This window comes from Fulmarus glacialis, unplaced genomic scaffold (assembly GCF_000690835.1).
Source record: "Fulmarus glacialis isolate BGI_N327 unplaced genomic scaffold, ASM69083v1 scaffold29828, whole genome shotgun sequence".
In the NCBI taxonomy this organism is placed as follows: domain Eukaryota; kingdom Metazoa; phylum Chordata; class Aves; order Procellariiformes; family Procellariidae; genus Fulmarus; species Fulmarus glacialis.
The window spans coordinates 3,573-19,718 of NW_009229364.1; the positions used below are offsets into that span (position 1 = coordinate 3,573).

General features: G+C 43.3%; 1 protein-coding gene across 1 annotated transcript in view; it reads left to right on the forward strand.

Annotated features, from left to right (window-relative positions):
• Positions 1–1,740: 1,740 nt before the first annotated feature.
• Positions 1,741–16,146, forward strand: part of LOC104072255 (acetyl-CoA carboxylase-like) — a gene marked incomplete at its 5' end in the record, with an annotated part of 32,175 nt that continues 17,769 nt past the window's right edge. The window contains 6 exons of the mRNA XM_009583849.1: positions 1,741–1,884; positions 2,652–2,772; positions 5,233–5,329; positions 9,050–9,146; positions 9,851–9,986; positions 15,583–15,760. Coding sequence (XP_009582144.1) covers positions 1,741–1,884; positions 2,652–2,772; positions 5,233–5,329; positions 9,050–9,146; positions 9,851–9,986; positions 15,583–15,760 — 773 coding nt within the window. The remainder of the gene's footprint in view (positions 1,885–2,651; positions 2,773–5,232; positions 5,330–9,049; positions 9,147–9,850; positions 9,987–15,582; positions 15,761–16,146) is intronic.

A 16,146-nucleotide genomic window follows, 5' to 3' on the forward strand; every position in this document is an offset into this window, starting at 1 on the left:
TCAGCAGTGGTAAACCTGAGCTGTCTACAGTGTCTCTAGATAAGCAGCAGCAGAGGCCCATTTTGCATGTACATACGTTTGCATTAGTTCATAGACGAGGAGTTTAAATCCTCTTTATTTTTATTTTCCTCTGTGGAAAGCATTTAGCTAGGCTGGTGCCTGGCATCTGGAGGCCTGTGCTTTCCTTTTCCTTGAACCTAAATCTATGCTGCTGTCTCTTCTACCATGCCTTTTCATGGCACTGATTTTGTTAGAGGAAGATGAAAGTGTTTGAGCTCACGAGGGAGACCCAGGAACATCTCTGTGCAAAACCACAATGCTTACATTGACTTCTAAATTTTTGGGCTAGTTGCTAACTTTTGTGCCTCTGTTTCTTCTGTACATAAACCTCAACTGACACCTGTCTCATGGGGAGTTTTGTGAGGATAGTCCAGTGCTTGTAAAATGCTGAGTTTTGGGAAATGCCAGACCACCGGGCCTTTTCTCCTCCGAAGGAAAATAAATTTGGAGTTAGGAAATGATAGCATTGTGCCTTATCAGTTAGGCAATGCTTTAGATGGGCACAGTGGCTCCCTGACCCCAGCTGTGATTAACTGATGTTGTGCAGGAAGAAAGCTAATTGGTCCAGTGTAGCTTTATAACCAGATCAAAATTTTCTATTTTCATATCCCTTTAGCACCTTCTTACTTTCAGCCCAAAAGGTCAAATCCTGAGAAATGTGGAGTTCCTCTGTACTAAGGGTGAGATGAGTTATGTCCTGAGCGCTCATTGTAGGATGTCAGGATGAGGATCAAGTCAGACCCAAATATCCCTTCCCTAAGGACCAGATTGCCTTGGGCTCTGGGCTGCTCTTCTCTGGGGGCAGCCCTTCTTCCTCAAACGAGCTGTGCTGGTTGTTTGGTGGGGGAGGGCAGGTTGTTTGTGTGTGTTTGAGGGATTTTTTAAGATCTAAATGAAGCAGGTATGTAATGCCCTCTGTCTGTTAGAAAGACTCAACCCATAAAAATAACAAACGGCATGTATTTGCTAGAATGTCAAAGTTATGAGTTTATTTTGTAATGATGTGCTCCTGCCTTCATGAGGTAAACTGGCCGTGGCAGAGGTGTTATTAGTAATATGGACTCAGTGGAGCAGAAAGCCGAGTGACCGAGAGATCAGTGTATCAGTCAGTGAGAGGGCAAATGGAAAGAGACAGCAGGAGAATGAGAAAAGAGCTGCGGTGCCTGGGCTGAGATTAGAGATGGAGCCGTGCAAGAGAATTGGAAGCCCAGCAGTCAGAGTCTTATTCTTTCCAGTCTCTATAAGGAGCTGGTGGAGCTTTGTCTTTGCTATACCCATCTTTATGCTCGGTGTTGTTTTTTTCTCCCAGTTAAAGGTTTAAATGGATCCACCCTACCAGTGGTCTTCGTCAGAGCAGTTTTGAATTAATGAGCTGAGCTCAGGTCAGCACCCAGGAGACTTGGTCACGTATCAGCTCCATTGCTGCTTGGGGAAGGGCAAGTCGTGTAACTGCCCTCTGCCTCCGTTTCCCTACTTGTATCATTCCCCTTGGGGATCACTATTCATAAGATCTTACCTGCACACAGGGTTTGGGAAGGTCTGTTGTGAGTGGTTTGCTCCATCCTTTGGTGTTGAAGCGATCAAGACTTGCTGCAGGGATGGGCTTGTATGTATCTGCTTAGTCAATACCTCCTTGTCACATCCCATCCTCTGATGGTTTTACTGTTTTTCTTTCAAAAGGTGCTTGGACGGGAAGTTTATACCTCCAACAACCAGCTGGGCGGGATCCAGATAATGCATAACAACGGAGTGACGCACGGCACTGTGTGTGATGATTTTGAAGGAGTCTACACTATTCTGCAGTGGCTTTCCTACATGCCAAAGGTAATTCCTGGCCCTGCAGGAGTGCAAGGTGCCATTACATATTTGCTTTGTTCACAGGGTTTTGGGAGTGGGAGGGCTCTCAGCATCTGTGGTTTTTTTCTGTATTTGTATGGTGCCTAGCAAAATGGTTTAGGCCCATGATCAAGGCTGTTAAGCATTATCACACTGAAGAACACAAAGTAGTTTTTGTCTTAAAGTGCTGCAGGAACTGGGATGCGGGGCAGCCAGGCACTGCCTTGGGTACTTTCACATCACGCCCCTGGCGTGCTGCCCTCAGTACTCTGGGCAACAGGATTTTATGTAAGCAGTGGATTGTCTCTTACTGAAAAGACACTAAAAGTTCCCCTCTGAGGCAGTAATTTGTAGGAGTTGATGTATATGTGTAAGCTGCTCTGCAGCCAGGAAGGCAGCAACAAGAACATGCAGGTCACCTTCCTTCAGGAAAGAAAGAGTGCATAGAATGAGTCAGGTGGCCTGGTCACCTTTCAAAAATTAAACTGCAACCCCTCGCTAATGCTGGCTATGCCTGAAGTTCAAGAGCAAATGAAGTACAATGTATGCCATATGATGCCAAAGGAGGGTTTGAGAGAGTGTATGGAGCACCCTGGAGGTTTCTTCAGGCTCTCAGTGAGTCTCTGGGATCCCGTCAGTCAAAGGGTTGTGCAGTGTGGGGGAAAGAGGACTCCGACCAGGTCCTTTAGAGCTGGTGTTTGGTGCAAAGCCATGCAGGAGAATTACTTCCTTCAATATTTTTCTTTTTCCCTTAGAGTGTATACAGCCCTGTTCCTATCCTCAAAGTCAAGGATCCTATAGACAGAACCATAGAGTTTGTTCCTACCAAGACTCCCTATGACCCTCGCTGGATGCTGGCTGGACGCCCAAATCCAAGTACGTAGATCTTTGGTGGCCAGGATACGCAATAATGCGTCTTGTTTCAAGATTGTTTGTCAAGGCTTTATGTCTGCAATCCAAATATATTTCAGAGTTTATAAAGTAGTTAGTTCTAAACAATTTTAATATAATACATAAAAATAGCATGTAAATTCTGAGTGCCTGAGGACACTTAAAATTATTAGTTACTTTATAGATTTTTTTTTTTTTTTTTATGGTTCAGAGGAAAGTCCGTATACAAAGGGTCCATACGCTAAAGGAATTCCTGCAGATCTTGGAGAATAATTGTATTGGAAGTGCTGCAAACCACTGGACCCCCATGCATGCTTTTGGGGTTGTGCAGCCTGTGTACAAGCTGCAAACTGGGTGACCATTATGCCTGCTGTTATTAATGAGTTTAGGGGGCTAAAATGAGATTTGTGATAAACTAAGTTTTCTGGTTTTGGATAATATTTTTTCATCATCTCTCAAGTAATTCATCCAGCTGTCTGAGTGCAGCTAACGCTGGCTTCCAAATCGAGTGACTTCAGATTTTAATTTAGTGGAAGCGTTAAGGAAAGCAGATGATTCCCTGTGATAAGTTAAAGCAGATATCTCCTAGGTGAAAAGTTAAAGCCATTTATTAGAGGAGATATTGCCGTGATATTCTTCAAACTGACGCCCGACACGAGGCCAGAATCTAAACGATCAGCTTTGGGCTCACGATAAAGAGATAATTTTGAAATGGATGGTCACATTTTACAGTGGGGCCACAGAGGCAAGGAATGTAGAACACAGTAATTACAAGTTTGGTCTTGATAAAACACTCTCCATCCTGTTTAAGTCAGCAGAGGTTAGCTTGCTTGGATCTCCACTTTTAATTGGTTTTGGACTTGGGTTTGCAGAAGCAGAGGTGCTTGTTCAGATTAAAGCATTCCTCAGAAGCTGTGTGCCAAGGGGTAAAGCTGGGAGGGATTTTGGGGGTTTGGTTTTGTTTGTTTTTTTTTTTTAAGCTTCATGAAGCCCCAGTGGAAAGCAGGTGTCCCCAGAGAGTTGTCATTTCTGTACTTGTCTGGGTGGGTAGAGTATCGTGATGCCTTGACTTTGGGATATACAGCTTATACAGGCTGGAGGACTGCAGAGAGAGAGCTGTCTGCAAATCTTACTTGTCACTCCCCAATACAGCATCAGCAGTCAGCCCAAATGAAAGCTCTTTGTCTTGTCCTTATCTGTTCACTGGAGTAGGGTCCAAGCTGAAATGCTGGGAGACCTTCCTGCCAAGGTCTTCCTGTCTGGAGAGTGGAAACAGTGCCATGCCACTGCACAGGTCAGCGTCGTGGGGCTTAACTCGTTCATAGTGTCTTTAGTGTCCACTTAAGATACGCAGGTGGAATGTAGAGAAATACACTGTAAACTGCCACCCCGCTTCCCGAAGGGGTAATTGTCATCCTGAGGATTTTATTTGAAGGAATGTATGTGGATTGTTAGTGTACAGATCTGTTGTTGCACGTGGGGGTGGAGAGATACAGTCAATATATTGGAGTTTGTGATGCAGGAGGAACCCCAAGTGTGATACTGCACTGGCTTTATAAAGGGCAAATAATACTAGTTCTTAGTTAGCGTGATCAGGGTAATCAAGCCCTCATACTTCAGGGTAGAAGCTGATTGTCTGCAAGGGCCAGGAAAAGTTTCTTTCTCTTAGAACTGCACAGTCATCTTGATAATGTGCTCTTCGGGAACAGTTTGATTTCTCTCAAGCATTAGGAAGTTGCTGCCTTCTTTGGGCAAGAGAATAGGTCTGATAGCATATGGGCTGATCCAGGATGGTGACTCTTAGAGCATGCTTTAGTTTAGGGAGAGGTGCATCTGGTATCTTCTATGGAGCAAGCAAGCTTTTGGTATCAGAGTACTTCATTTCAGTTTTTCTAAAAGAACGTGTGAAACATGCTCAGGTATGTGATCTAGTTTTAAAATGTCATAGAAATTTTTATATTTAGTTCCTGAATTTCTTCAGCATTCTTTCTTTAAAGGAAAGATTAGGCAGAATCAAGGAAAAATGTGAGGTAAGTTTTAAAATAGAAATAGGCATTTTGAAAAACATCTTTAATGACTTTACTGCCTTTTGACAAATGTTTGCAGTGTCTTGAAAAAACCAGTTATTTATTTAAAAGCACGCAAAGTCCCTCTGCTATCCGAACCCCATCGTTTAACAATAAATGATGCTTTTGCTGATAAATGACTGTCTTTATGCAGACTAGCAAATGAAATAAGACATGATGGCTGAAGGCAGACAAATGCTCAGCTGTCTAATGTTCCCTTGTATTATAATCTATTTAAAAATAAACAAATAAAAAGACAGTGCCAAGTTCTCCAGTTGGCATTTTTAAGCAAGTTTCAGTTGCTCCTTTTATATTCTCTCTTCTTTCTTTCCTCCCTCCGCCCTCCTCTGATATTTCCATTTTTTTCCCTTCCCTTTAGGTCAAAAAGGACAGTGGCTAAGTGGTTTCTTTGACAATGGCTCGTTCCTGGAGATCATGCAACCCTGGGCACAGACAGTTGTGGTTGGTAGAGCAAGGTAAATTCTAAGAGGCATTTTAGACATCTGTAGAAATCAAGTTTTCGTTATGCTTTGCATTTTTCTAGAACCTCCTTTGAAAGTTGATGGCTACAAGTAAAAATAAGTCATTACTTGAATAGGATACTTCTTTACCACATGGATGAAGCATGGTCTGATCATTTCTCCTGTTTTGCTTGGAGGTGACAGCTTTAACATGCACAAAAGCCAAAAAGAGAGAGATTGTTAAAAATCATGGCAGACAGTATATGCTTCCCTAGGTACATGGTTGCATAGTGAGGCCTTCTTGCAGCTCTGACTTAGCAGTTTACTGTTTTGCAATCTTATTTGACTTGCAAGAAAAGTTCAGCTAAAACTAGAGCAAATTGCAAGAAACTCTGCACAGAGAAGAGCTTAACCTGAGGTTTGCGTGGAATAACTTGCAGCATTTTCCAAACCAGCACCTGCCACAGCTGATCTTAGTTGTTTTTCATGATGCAGAGATGTGTAGCTCCAGAGACCTGTGGCACTCACCTCCTCCCAAGGGGAGTCACTTCCCCGTACCTTGCTGCAAAGTGGCACCTGTGCAGGATTCTAAAATGTTCCCTGTTGCCTTGAGATTTAGATCCCTGCCTTGAAAATATTTGCAGCCTGGGTCATTCTCGGTGTTGCGGGTCCGTGAACTCTTGGAGCTAGCAGGAAGCAGAAGCCTGGAGATAGGATCCTGCATTTTGACAGAAAGCAAATCACAGCTGGGCTCAAAACCCCCTCGATCACCTCTTTCTAGTTTCTTTAGTGTTTTGCCCCCTCCAAAATGGCACTGTGACTTTCCTGATCTGATTGTCTACCTCCTCTCAGAATAAAGTCATTTTGAAAGAGTACATTTATCTCCCTTGAGTTTCCACTACAAGTGCTTGAGCTGTCCAAATGCAGCGTGCTTATCCTTTGTCACTCTTCGTTCCTCAGACTACCGCCAGCTCTCCTCTCAAGACAGAGCTTCATACTCTTGCCTCCAGCAGACTCCCAGCTCCTAATTGATGTCAGTATTTTTGGTTAATTGTCAGCCTTTTCTTTTTTTGTTAACAAGTGAGAGGGGAGAAAAAAACCTTAAGTGCCTGAATGGGATCCTGGAGACTTCAGGTGTTACACTTAATGAGATACAGTCGTGCCCATGCATGACGAGTGTTCAGAGTGCTTTAGTTCCTAGCAGAAGTCTGCATCAAAGAAAAATCTTTTATTTACAGATCTTTCACCTCCCGTACTGTCAGTATCACAGTGCCAACAATCCAGAGCCAAAACACCTGATAATGCTTACAATCTTCTGGAAATCCTGTGGCCACCCCTGGGGTCTGACTCCAGCCTCTAGCCTCACCAAATTGGTGACTCAGGGACTGACCATAGTACCAGGATATCCCTGGTGATGCTGTGTTTGATTACCAGAGCATTCAGTGGGAGACGGGGAGAGACACCACTGTTCCTGAACACACAGCACAACTGGGGTAGCCAACTAGGCTCCCAGCCAGTATAGCCATGAATCAATGCTGTTTCTTATCTCCATTATGTTAATAGCACACATGGGCCCAGAATATTTGGCACTGGGAGCTCCCATTTCTCTTCTAGACTCTTTAAAGCCGCAGCTCTACAGAGTCCTCCTGATGAGGGTCAGAGAGCCAGAGGTCATGCTGTGAGATAGCAAAGCGTATGGCATTCACTAGAGCTCATGTGCGACATCTCAGAGGCCTGTGTCCATTCTGGACATCTCTAAAATAGCCATCAGGAGCTATGCTAATATTTTAATGCAACGCTGCATAATAACTGAAGGAGGCTTCCAGATACGAGAGCATGCTCAGCAAAATGTCCCTCTGTTGCTCTTTTCTTAAGACTTTTGAGGGTCTTTAATGGGTTTGGAACTGCCTTTGGACTATCCTAGTGCAGAACGTGATATGGTGAAACATACCCATTTCCTCAGATACTGTATCAGGGCAGGAGGAGTCTGTGCTCAAGACAGAGCAAGGTGGTAGTGTATGGGCCGCACAGCTAGAGACGAGCTGCTGCTGAGCCAAGGGGACATTCGTGTGCAGGTGCAGCTCCGCTCTGCCCTCGTGGAATTCCATGTCTCTGACCACTGCTGGTCCCAGGGGTCTGAGTGCTATTACCCCGAAGATCCTTTCCACTCAGAATGTTGTCTGATCCTTATACATTGTTGAGGGGAGCCGAAAATACCTGCTGACTCCACTCCTAATTGTAGCACGTAACCTTGGGATGTCCTGTGACCTTTTGATACACTTCAGTATTTTTATCTGCCATCCGTGACACTCTAAAGTTTTACTCACAACGTCCTATAATTATTTAAAGGCTTTTAGGTTAAGCAGTATACTGGGGGGCAGTCAACGATTTGGCAAAGCTAAAAGGTCTCTGTCCAGGCCCATGCTCAGCTTCACTTCCAGTTCCTTTCTTCTGACAAATTCCAAGTTGCTTTGGACTCTCACATACAGGTATATATAATACAAATGAAACTGACTTCTTTCAAAAGCAGTGGCATTTTGAAAAAACAAATATGAATGTATTCTTCTGGGATTGTTACTGTAAGTGCTGCCAAAACTCATCTTTTGTATGTATGTTTGGAATATGTGTGCTGTTGGCTGTAAATTGTCTTTTATTATTCTATGGCAACTTGTCCAGGGACACACTATAAAACAAGATGTAGCATCTTCATGTGCTAGCCTGATAAAATTTATATGAAGTATAATGGAAAACAGAAGTTGTTTTGAGCTGTTTTCAAGTTCAATAAATAACTGTAATACTTGGATAAAGATGTTCTTTATTAGGTCACATGGGCCCTAATATAGAAGTTATAAGTTACCGATTTAAGACGGCTTCTGCAATTACGGGTTTCTAGGCAGACTCTTAATCATAGTGAATGGGAATATTTTCAACCCCCTAGTGCACATAGGCCTTGTCGCTTTTTCTGCCTGCAGTGCGTGTCATCCAGCTGGAGGTGGTTGAGGAGAGAGTGTAGGCTCTGCTGGGACTCCCGTCCTGGGAGTAAGCAGTTGTCATCGCAAGCGAGATGCCTTTTGTGTAGAGGAATGGTTAGATGCTGTGGAAAGTGGAGCTGAGCATCCTCCCTGGTGCCTACACTCCCTGCCCATCCCTCCGTTCCTGCACCCTTCCCGTCCTTGCAGTCATCCTGCAGCAGAGGGTCTTGGGAGGAGGTAGACGGACAAACCCAAACCTTTACCCATCATTCACCCATACCTCTTGGAGTGGGAGTTTTTGTAAGCGGTGGAGGTTTAGGATGGCTGAGTCATCAGCATTGCGTAAACATTCAGCCTGCGGATGTATTTCGTCATCTGACAGTGCTTGTGAAAACGGGGATTGGGAAGCCTTGGGTCTTCATGTTTATTTTTCGTGGTCAAGACCATCAGGATCAAAATCTGTGTGGTGGCAGGTGAGGGGTGGCGGAGATGTAGCTATATTGTTCAAAATTTGGGCTTTGGCTTATTCTATTTAGTTTTTAGTATGTGCTAATTTTTAGAACTAGATTTTGCTTTGAGAACTGTAAATTCTACTCTGAAATTCTCCAGCCACATGCCTAAACTCTTCAAAAAGGCCAGAATGCTTCTTCCGCCGTTCGCTTGCATTATTTGTCTCTCTTGAGTATTTTGATGCAAATTGGAAAAGATTTCTAGTTGTGTAACAATAGAAATATGAATTTTGATTTGTCTCGCATGTTACCAGGCTGGGAGGAATACCTGTAGGAGTAGTTGCCGTAGAAACGAGAACAGTGGAGCTCAGCATCCCTGCTGATCCTGCAAACCTGGACTCTGAGGCCAAGGTAGGTTGAATGTATGCTCGGCTGCTTGTTTGTCCTCTGCAAATGTCTCTGTGGAAAGAGCATTTGTTTTGATGGGATTTTTTTTTTTTGTGCCAAATGTGGGACAAAATGGATAGCCGTTCCTTGATGGGGTGCTAATGCATGGCACCTGCTGGGAGGAGTGAATGGACAGTTGTGTTGGCCATTCGTACAGGAGACACATTCCCCAGCAGTCCTGCTTCTCTTGCGACTTAGGTGAGATACAGGGACTAGGGCCCAGGAGATCTGGCAAGCAAAAATCATTTCTTTGTTCTCTTGCTGTGACCATAGTGTTTCATGCTGTTTCTGCTCTGACATTTTGCTTTTATCCTTCCTGATTTCACAGCTCTGGCCCTATATCATCTCTTCTGGGTTTTCTCCTTTGCATATCCTTTTCTCTCTCTTTTTCTCCTTCACCTTCTTACAGCAGTCATAGTGTCAGGCTTTCCAGACCATCCCTGTTCCTCTTTCTTGCTAAACCAGTGGGAACACTCCTGTTGATGTTGGTCACAGAAGGGTTGTCCCAATTTTTCTGTGGACAAGCAGATCCTAAGCATTTCATGAGCTGCGTTCCTCGTTGTTGGTTCCACATCACAGCTCTTGTTGCATCCATTTCTATATTTTTGTGCTAACTTTTATATTAATGTAAGTGTTTCAAGGCTTAACGATCTTTTTTGTTCCAACAGATAATCCAGCAGGCTGGTCAAGTGTGGTTCCCTGACTCTGCCTTTAAAACTGCGCAGGCTATCAATGACTTTAACAGAGAAGGGCTGCCTCTGATGGTCTTTGCTAACTGGAGAGGCTTCTCTGGTGGAATGAAAGGTAACCATCAATTTGGATCCGCTTTTAGTGTTGTCCTGTAGAGTGGCTTGTCTTTTACTCCTCAGGGCACCGCTGCTGTTCCCCGCTGTGGCATACCCACTAGCACTAGCTCTACTGGTTTAGTGTCCAGAAGTGGTTCTCTGGGGACAGACCAGCAGTGAGAGGATGTGACAATGGACAGAAACAGGTCATGTCTTTGGGCAGCAGCTAGCTATTGGGTTGGCTTAACTGTGGTGACAGCTTGTACCCGTAAACTTGCAGAGTGGATCTGCTTCACCCGTCTTTGATGCAGTCTGCATCCAGCCCCCCTCTTTCATGGCAAGTATGTGACCTCCTTTAGAAATGATAATAAGGGGATATTTTTCTAGGCCTACGAGAGTGTTTGGACATGTCAGCCTTCTGAAATCCTGTCAATGCTCTGCCCAGCCCTGCTGAAAGTCAGTTGTGATCGTTGCACAACCAGCTAGAGGAAAGGGACACTCTACGCTGCAGTAGCTGTGGTGATGAAGGGTTTCATTTCTCTTCTCCCCATGTATGTCTTGTCTTAATAGGCACGTAGCAGGAATAACAGAGAATATGCAAGGTGCAATTTGATAGCAAGTTCTTTTCAAAATAAGCAAGTTCTTTTTCTAACACACACTTTAGTTGTATTTTTATATGTACCCTCATATACCGTTATAGGAACTGGCCAGATCATCTGCAGTGAGAACAGGTAATTGGATGTTAACAGTGGTCTAGTTGCTAACAAAATTTACAGCTGCCAACCTGGGCTAATTAAACACTAATCTCAGGAAACCCCTTCTGCGCAGAAAACTTCTGCCCCAGCTTAAAATTGGGGCTGGATAAGCCAGCAATATTGCATATCAAAAATGTATAGACATATTCTGTCAAGTGCAAACATTGTCTCAGTTAATGTACCAGCAGTTAGATTTTTGTACCACATAATGCTACTGTAAATTTTGTGAAGTGCCAAGAATGTGAGATTGATACAATAAAATTTAAATAAGTAAAAGATTATGGCCTCTTACCTGCATGTGGCACTTAACAAACACAGAAGAAAAATTACAGTTGCTCTAACATGGTAGAAGTTCCTGCTCTGGAAAGACTGGCAGGGTGACAAAGGCTGTCTTGCTCTGCTGTCTCATTAGCAGGGCAGAAAGCAATGCCATTGAGTTTGCAGATGCAAAGACGGAAGATGGCAAAATACGGCAAAATTCTTCCCTGTGGAAAATACCTGTTACCTTTCAGGATGGTTTCTGCTCTCTGTGCTGCTACTTCACTCCCTTCATGAGTTGCCTTCCCTACCGCACAGCTTATGGGAAAGTAGTTGATTAATGAATGCTTGGTAAAGTTACAATATTATTTTGCCTTACTGTGTTGCGAGATCTGTTGGCTTTGCCAGCACCCTTTGCTGGGTTCCTCAGAAACCAAGTTTAGCTTTGGAGTTGGGACCAGAAGCCCAAGGTGGAAAAAGCACTACGAGGATGCCAATATTTGTATTGCATATCCCCAGCTGGTAGCAGGAGGAGGAGAGAGCCACTGCAGGGGAGGGAAGAACAGAGCCATTGCAGTTTGCACCTTGGTCCGTGCATTTGCCTGCATATTGTTAGCTGTTGGGGCCTGCGTAGCAAGCGTTGGTCTCTCCTGACACTCTCTGCGTTCCTTGGGGAGTTGTTTGCAGTTTTGGTTTCAATGCTGGCTGGGGATTATGCAGGGAGGGAAAATAAACAATTATGCCACCCCTCAGTGCACACAAACACACTGCCAGGAGCCGACTGCACTGTGGGTAAAATGACTCCAAAATTGTGTGTAATGAGTAGGAAAAGATTAGAGACAGCTCTTGCTATGCTGAAAATTGACATTAGCGGAGGGGGAAAAAAAAGAGAGAGGAAAAAAAAAAACCCTCTCTTTACTAGTCGGCCTAGGAGGTCTAATTCAAGCCGTAAAATAAATAAATAAATAACATAAATAAAAGCGTATCACAATGGTATTGGTGGTTTCCCCAATGAGCTCTATCTGGCCGGAAGGCTATTCAGCATAATGCAAAATTAAATTATAAAAACTGGCTTGAATATTTAGATGGAGGAGCCATTTGGAAGTGGTTTATTTAGGCGAACCGGCAGTGACCCACAACGGGGAGACATCAAGCGTGAAATTTACTGGAAATTAGCACCAGGGTCTTGGACTCGGCATGAATAGTTTGATAGCATGCAAATCCCCGCGACATTAAACTGCAGCGCTGCTTGTGCTACAGGGTCACTCGCAGTTGGTTTTTCATGTTTTACTTATTATTTTCTCCTGGGACAGGTTATAAATAACAATAAAAAAAATTTCAGCAGAATGGAAAGGCTGTTTTAAATCTCTGATTACCTGGATGTTGAATGACAGTATTGCTTGTATGTAATGGGTTTATGAGGGACATTATGTGTCTGCAGCCAATATATGCCTGGTGTTTACCTTCAGGTCCTATCTGATAATCCAGCCAAGCTGATGAGATCCATTCCAGCTTTGGAGGTTCAGGGCACGCTGCCCGAGACTATGGAAACGCAAAAAGCTGTCTGCAGCCTTTCTAGCATGCTTGATGCATCTGAGTGCCAATATTTACACATACAGTGTAATGATAACAGCTTCCAGCAGATTTCATGTCTATGTGTAGTAGATGCTGATGCACACTGCAGCTGAGCAGGCAGGCGGAGAATGGGAAAGTGTGCTGTGAACGCTGTCTGCCCTACGGAATAACAAACAACACTGCTTTTCCTAGAGATCTGCTGTCTTGCAAGTGGCTTATTACGCTGAGGTTTAAATTAATACAGGAATTAAATTTGGCCCACAAATATAATATATATATATATAATTGAACAGTCGATGGCGGGAGGGGAAAACCCTGCAGGGTGCAGGCTGCTGTTAATGCTAGAGACAGTTCAGGAACCCTTCGGTAGCCTGTGGACACTGCAGTTCCCCTTGGCTCGTCTCTGGAGCTCGGCAACTTCTGTGGTCTGGAGCTGTGCGTGGCACCATGGGGACCCTTCACTGGTGGCAGTCAGATTGATTGTCTCTTCTTGATTTGGGCAAAACTTGGTCTCCATTAGTGGAAGCCGTTACCTTAAAAAAAGGGGAAATCCTCTACAACAGAGGCGTTCACAACCAGATCTGAAACTAGTGCAGCAGCAGGTCCCTTGACCTCGGTGGAAGTTTCGAGCGTGCAAGAGAAGCCAGCAGTTGCTGTAAATCCATATATAAAATATTAAGCTAAGGCTGCTGGGACATTCCAGGAAAACAAAGTGCTGTATTGCGGGATCCCAAAAGCAGTAACTGTGTACAGAACCGCATAGTGGTGAAGTTCATGCTTCTGGATAGCTTTGACACTCTGATCCTGAAAGTATTGTAGGCAGAGAAATACTTCCCTGACCTTGCTGATGCCACCTGGTAAACCTGGTAGAGATTTGGAGCTATGCACAGAAAGCATCAAGTTTCTCTCAGTTTCTCTGCTCCTCCTCCCTCCGCCTTGTTCAAACAAGTAGCACTTCTCTTTTCTACACTTAACCTGAGTAAAATATATACCCTTGGCAGGAGTGAAAAATGTATTGCTAATTACGCAATTATTTTATTATGTAGCACTAGTAAAAAATGTCTAGTAAAGAATTAATTCAGTTAAAATAATTTGAATCAAGCAATTATTTTCTTAACACTAGAATTAGCCGAAAGTACTTCAAGTGGTTTATTACTAGCACTACATAATAAAATAATTGTGTAATTAGTAATAAATTTGTCACCCCTTTTGAGTCTTTTTCTTTGCTCAGGACAAAGGAAAAGGTTGGAGTTTTGTTTGGTTCTCAGTCCCCATTTTCTCTGCCAGAATTTATGTTTATTCGCAATTAAGGGAAATAAATCGTTCTTCTCTTCATCAGCATTTGACATTTCTTAAATAACATGAAACTCCTTTTCTTGGGTACTTGGACAATGACCTTGCAAATGAACTGGAGTAATCACATCAGTGCCTATGGTGCTAATATATACATATATATACACACACACACACACACACTTTATATACACCTCTGTCGCTTGCTCTGTATATGTTAGTGTGTGTATATATATATGTAAGAGTGTGTGTGTGTATTTCCCAAAGAGTTAAGTGCTTAATTATGTTCATGTTAATGCTTAACATTAAACTGGGGTTAAATGACAAGGGGACCTTGGCTGGAGTCTCTTTCTTCCCTGGAAATAATGGCTTTCTCAAGTGATTGTAAGGATTTTAGATGAATAAAAGCGTCTCAGTCATTTAAGACTGTTACTGAAGGCCACCGTGTGTGTGTGGTACATATATGCAACCCACTTAGTTTTCCTGCTCTATGCACTGGTATTTTAATGGCCAGAAAAAATTAGGCAAACTGGAAGGCGCTAAGCAAAGAACAAAAATGATGAAGGGGCTTGAAAATACGGTCCTGGGAGACATGAGAAATGAATACCTATAGTGTGTCTAAGGAAAAAAAAAAAACCACCCACTGGAAAGCGTACTGCTATTTATAGCAAGCCTGAAGAAGTGGAGAGATTATGTAGGGATGCAAGGAGTAGTAATATGGAATTAATGGGGATGGGGAAGGAGGGGAAGTTTGGCTGAATACTGAAGAAAATTTCATCTATTTGACAGTGGAAATGCCCCTAAAGAAGTAGTAGATTTATTGTTTGGGATTTCTAAATGAAAGCTTTAAAAAGCACTGGGAAAGAAACGTAGGATACAGTCCTGTGTGAACAGGCCTAGATGATCCTAATAAGTATTTTTCATTTCTTGTATATTTGATTTGATACTTCTATATATAATTATATGTAACAAAAAATATATATATATTCGAGAGTGCCTGTTTCCATTACGAACTATATCCATTATAAACTATATCATCTCAAATAAATTCTTTTGTCTTCCTTTTTTCTCTTTTATTTAAATCACCTTTGGGGCTGATATTTTCAATGTACTGTCTTTACACAGTGGAGTTGTTCTTATTAATTTTAAGCAAAATGCCTTAAACAAATTTTAATGCAAGAAGAGAAGAATGCTATTTCACATCTGAACCCTTCCCACACACTAATTTTTATAAAGATATGCAAAAGGTCTGCTGCCGTTAGGTGTGCCATGCACATGACATGAATCATGATACAGGTCCAGGGTACTAAGTCTGAAATTGGGCAGCTGTGCTCGTATTAAGTACAGAAATAGCTGATCTGACTTCCAGAACTGCTGAAATACTCATTGGCTTGGCTGGAAAGTAAGGGATGGATTATCTCCAGGACACACGGTGTAGGACTGGTGGAGGACCCTGCAGTTCATGTTTTGTGAATAGATGTGGTCACATTGGAAGTAACTGGACCAGATCTCCAGAGTGGAGGTCCAGTGTCTGGGAGCAGGACTGGTGCGGGAACATCTCCTTTCTCAGTCTGTCTTGCCCAGGTCCAGGTAACACCAGCCAGAGCTTGCAGTATGGTAGCAGGAGTGGTTAGAAGAGCTGAATAATTGTGGTTTTTTCCCCGTTTGACCAAGTGTGGCAGGGCTGAAGCATTGGCATGCTGTGACTTAAAGCGCTGTGTTCTTTTTCTGCAGACATGTATGACCAAGTGCTCAAGTTTGGTGCCTACATTGTGGATGGCCTGAGAGAGTATCGTCACCCCGTGCTTATTTACATCCCACCGCAAGCGGAGCTGAGAGGAGGATCCTGGGCTGTGATTGACCCTACCATTAATCCTCGTCATATGGAGATGTATGCAGACCGAGAAAGCAGGTATGGCATCTTTCTCCTCCCTCCGTAACCACCTGCTTTGAGGCATAGTTACCTGGCCGAGTGAGAAGCTCTCAGTTAAGAGTGTGGCAGTTGGTTACTGAAAGGGGCTGACCACTTTCCAGTTGTAACCCTGTCTCAGAGGAGTTTTCTGTGTAGTGATCACACCTAGGACAATTCGGATCATCTCCTGACTCAGACTTAGATGGGGGTAAAATCTGTAGCTGGTATGAGCCAGCCTCTGTGAAGGTTCATTACTAACATTCACAAAGCACAGTGAGATGTTGGTGCTTAGGACTTTTTTTTACCGTTCTGATATTTCCACACACTGCTTTAAGCTTTGAAACAAGTGCTTGTGTATACAATTTTGCAAATTAAGTAAGTGTAAA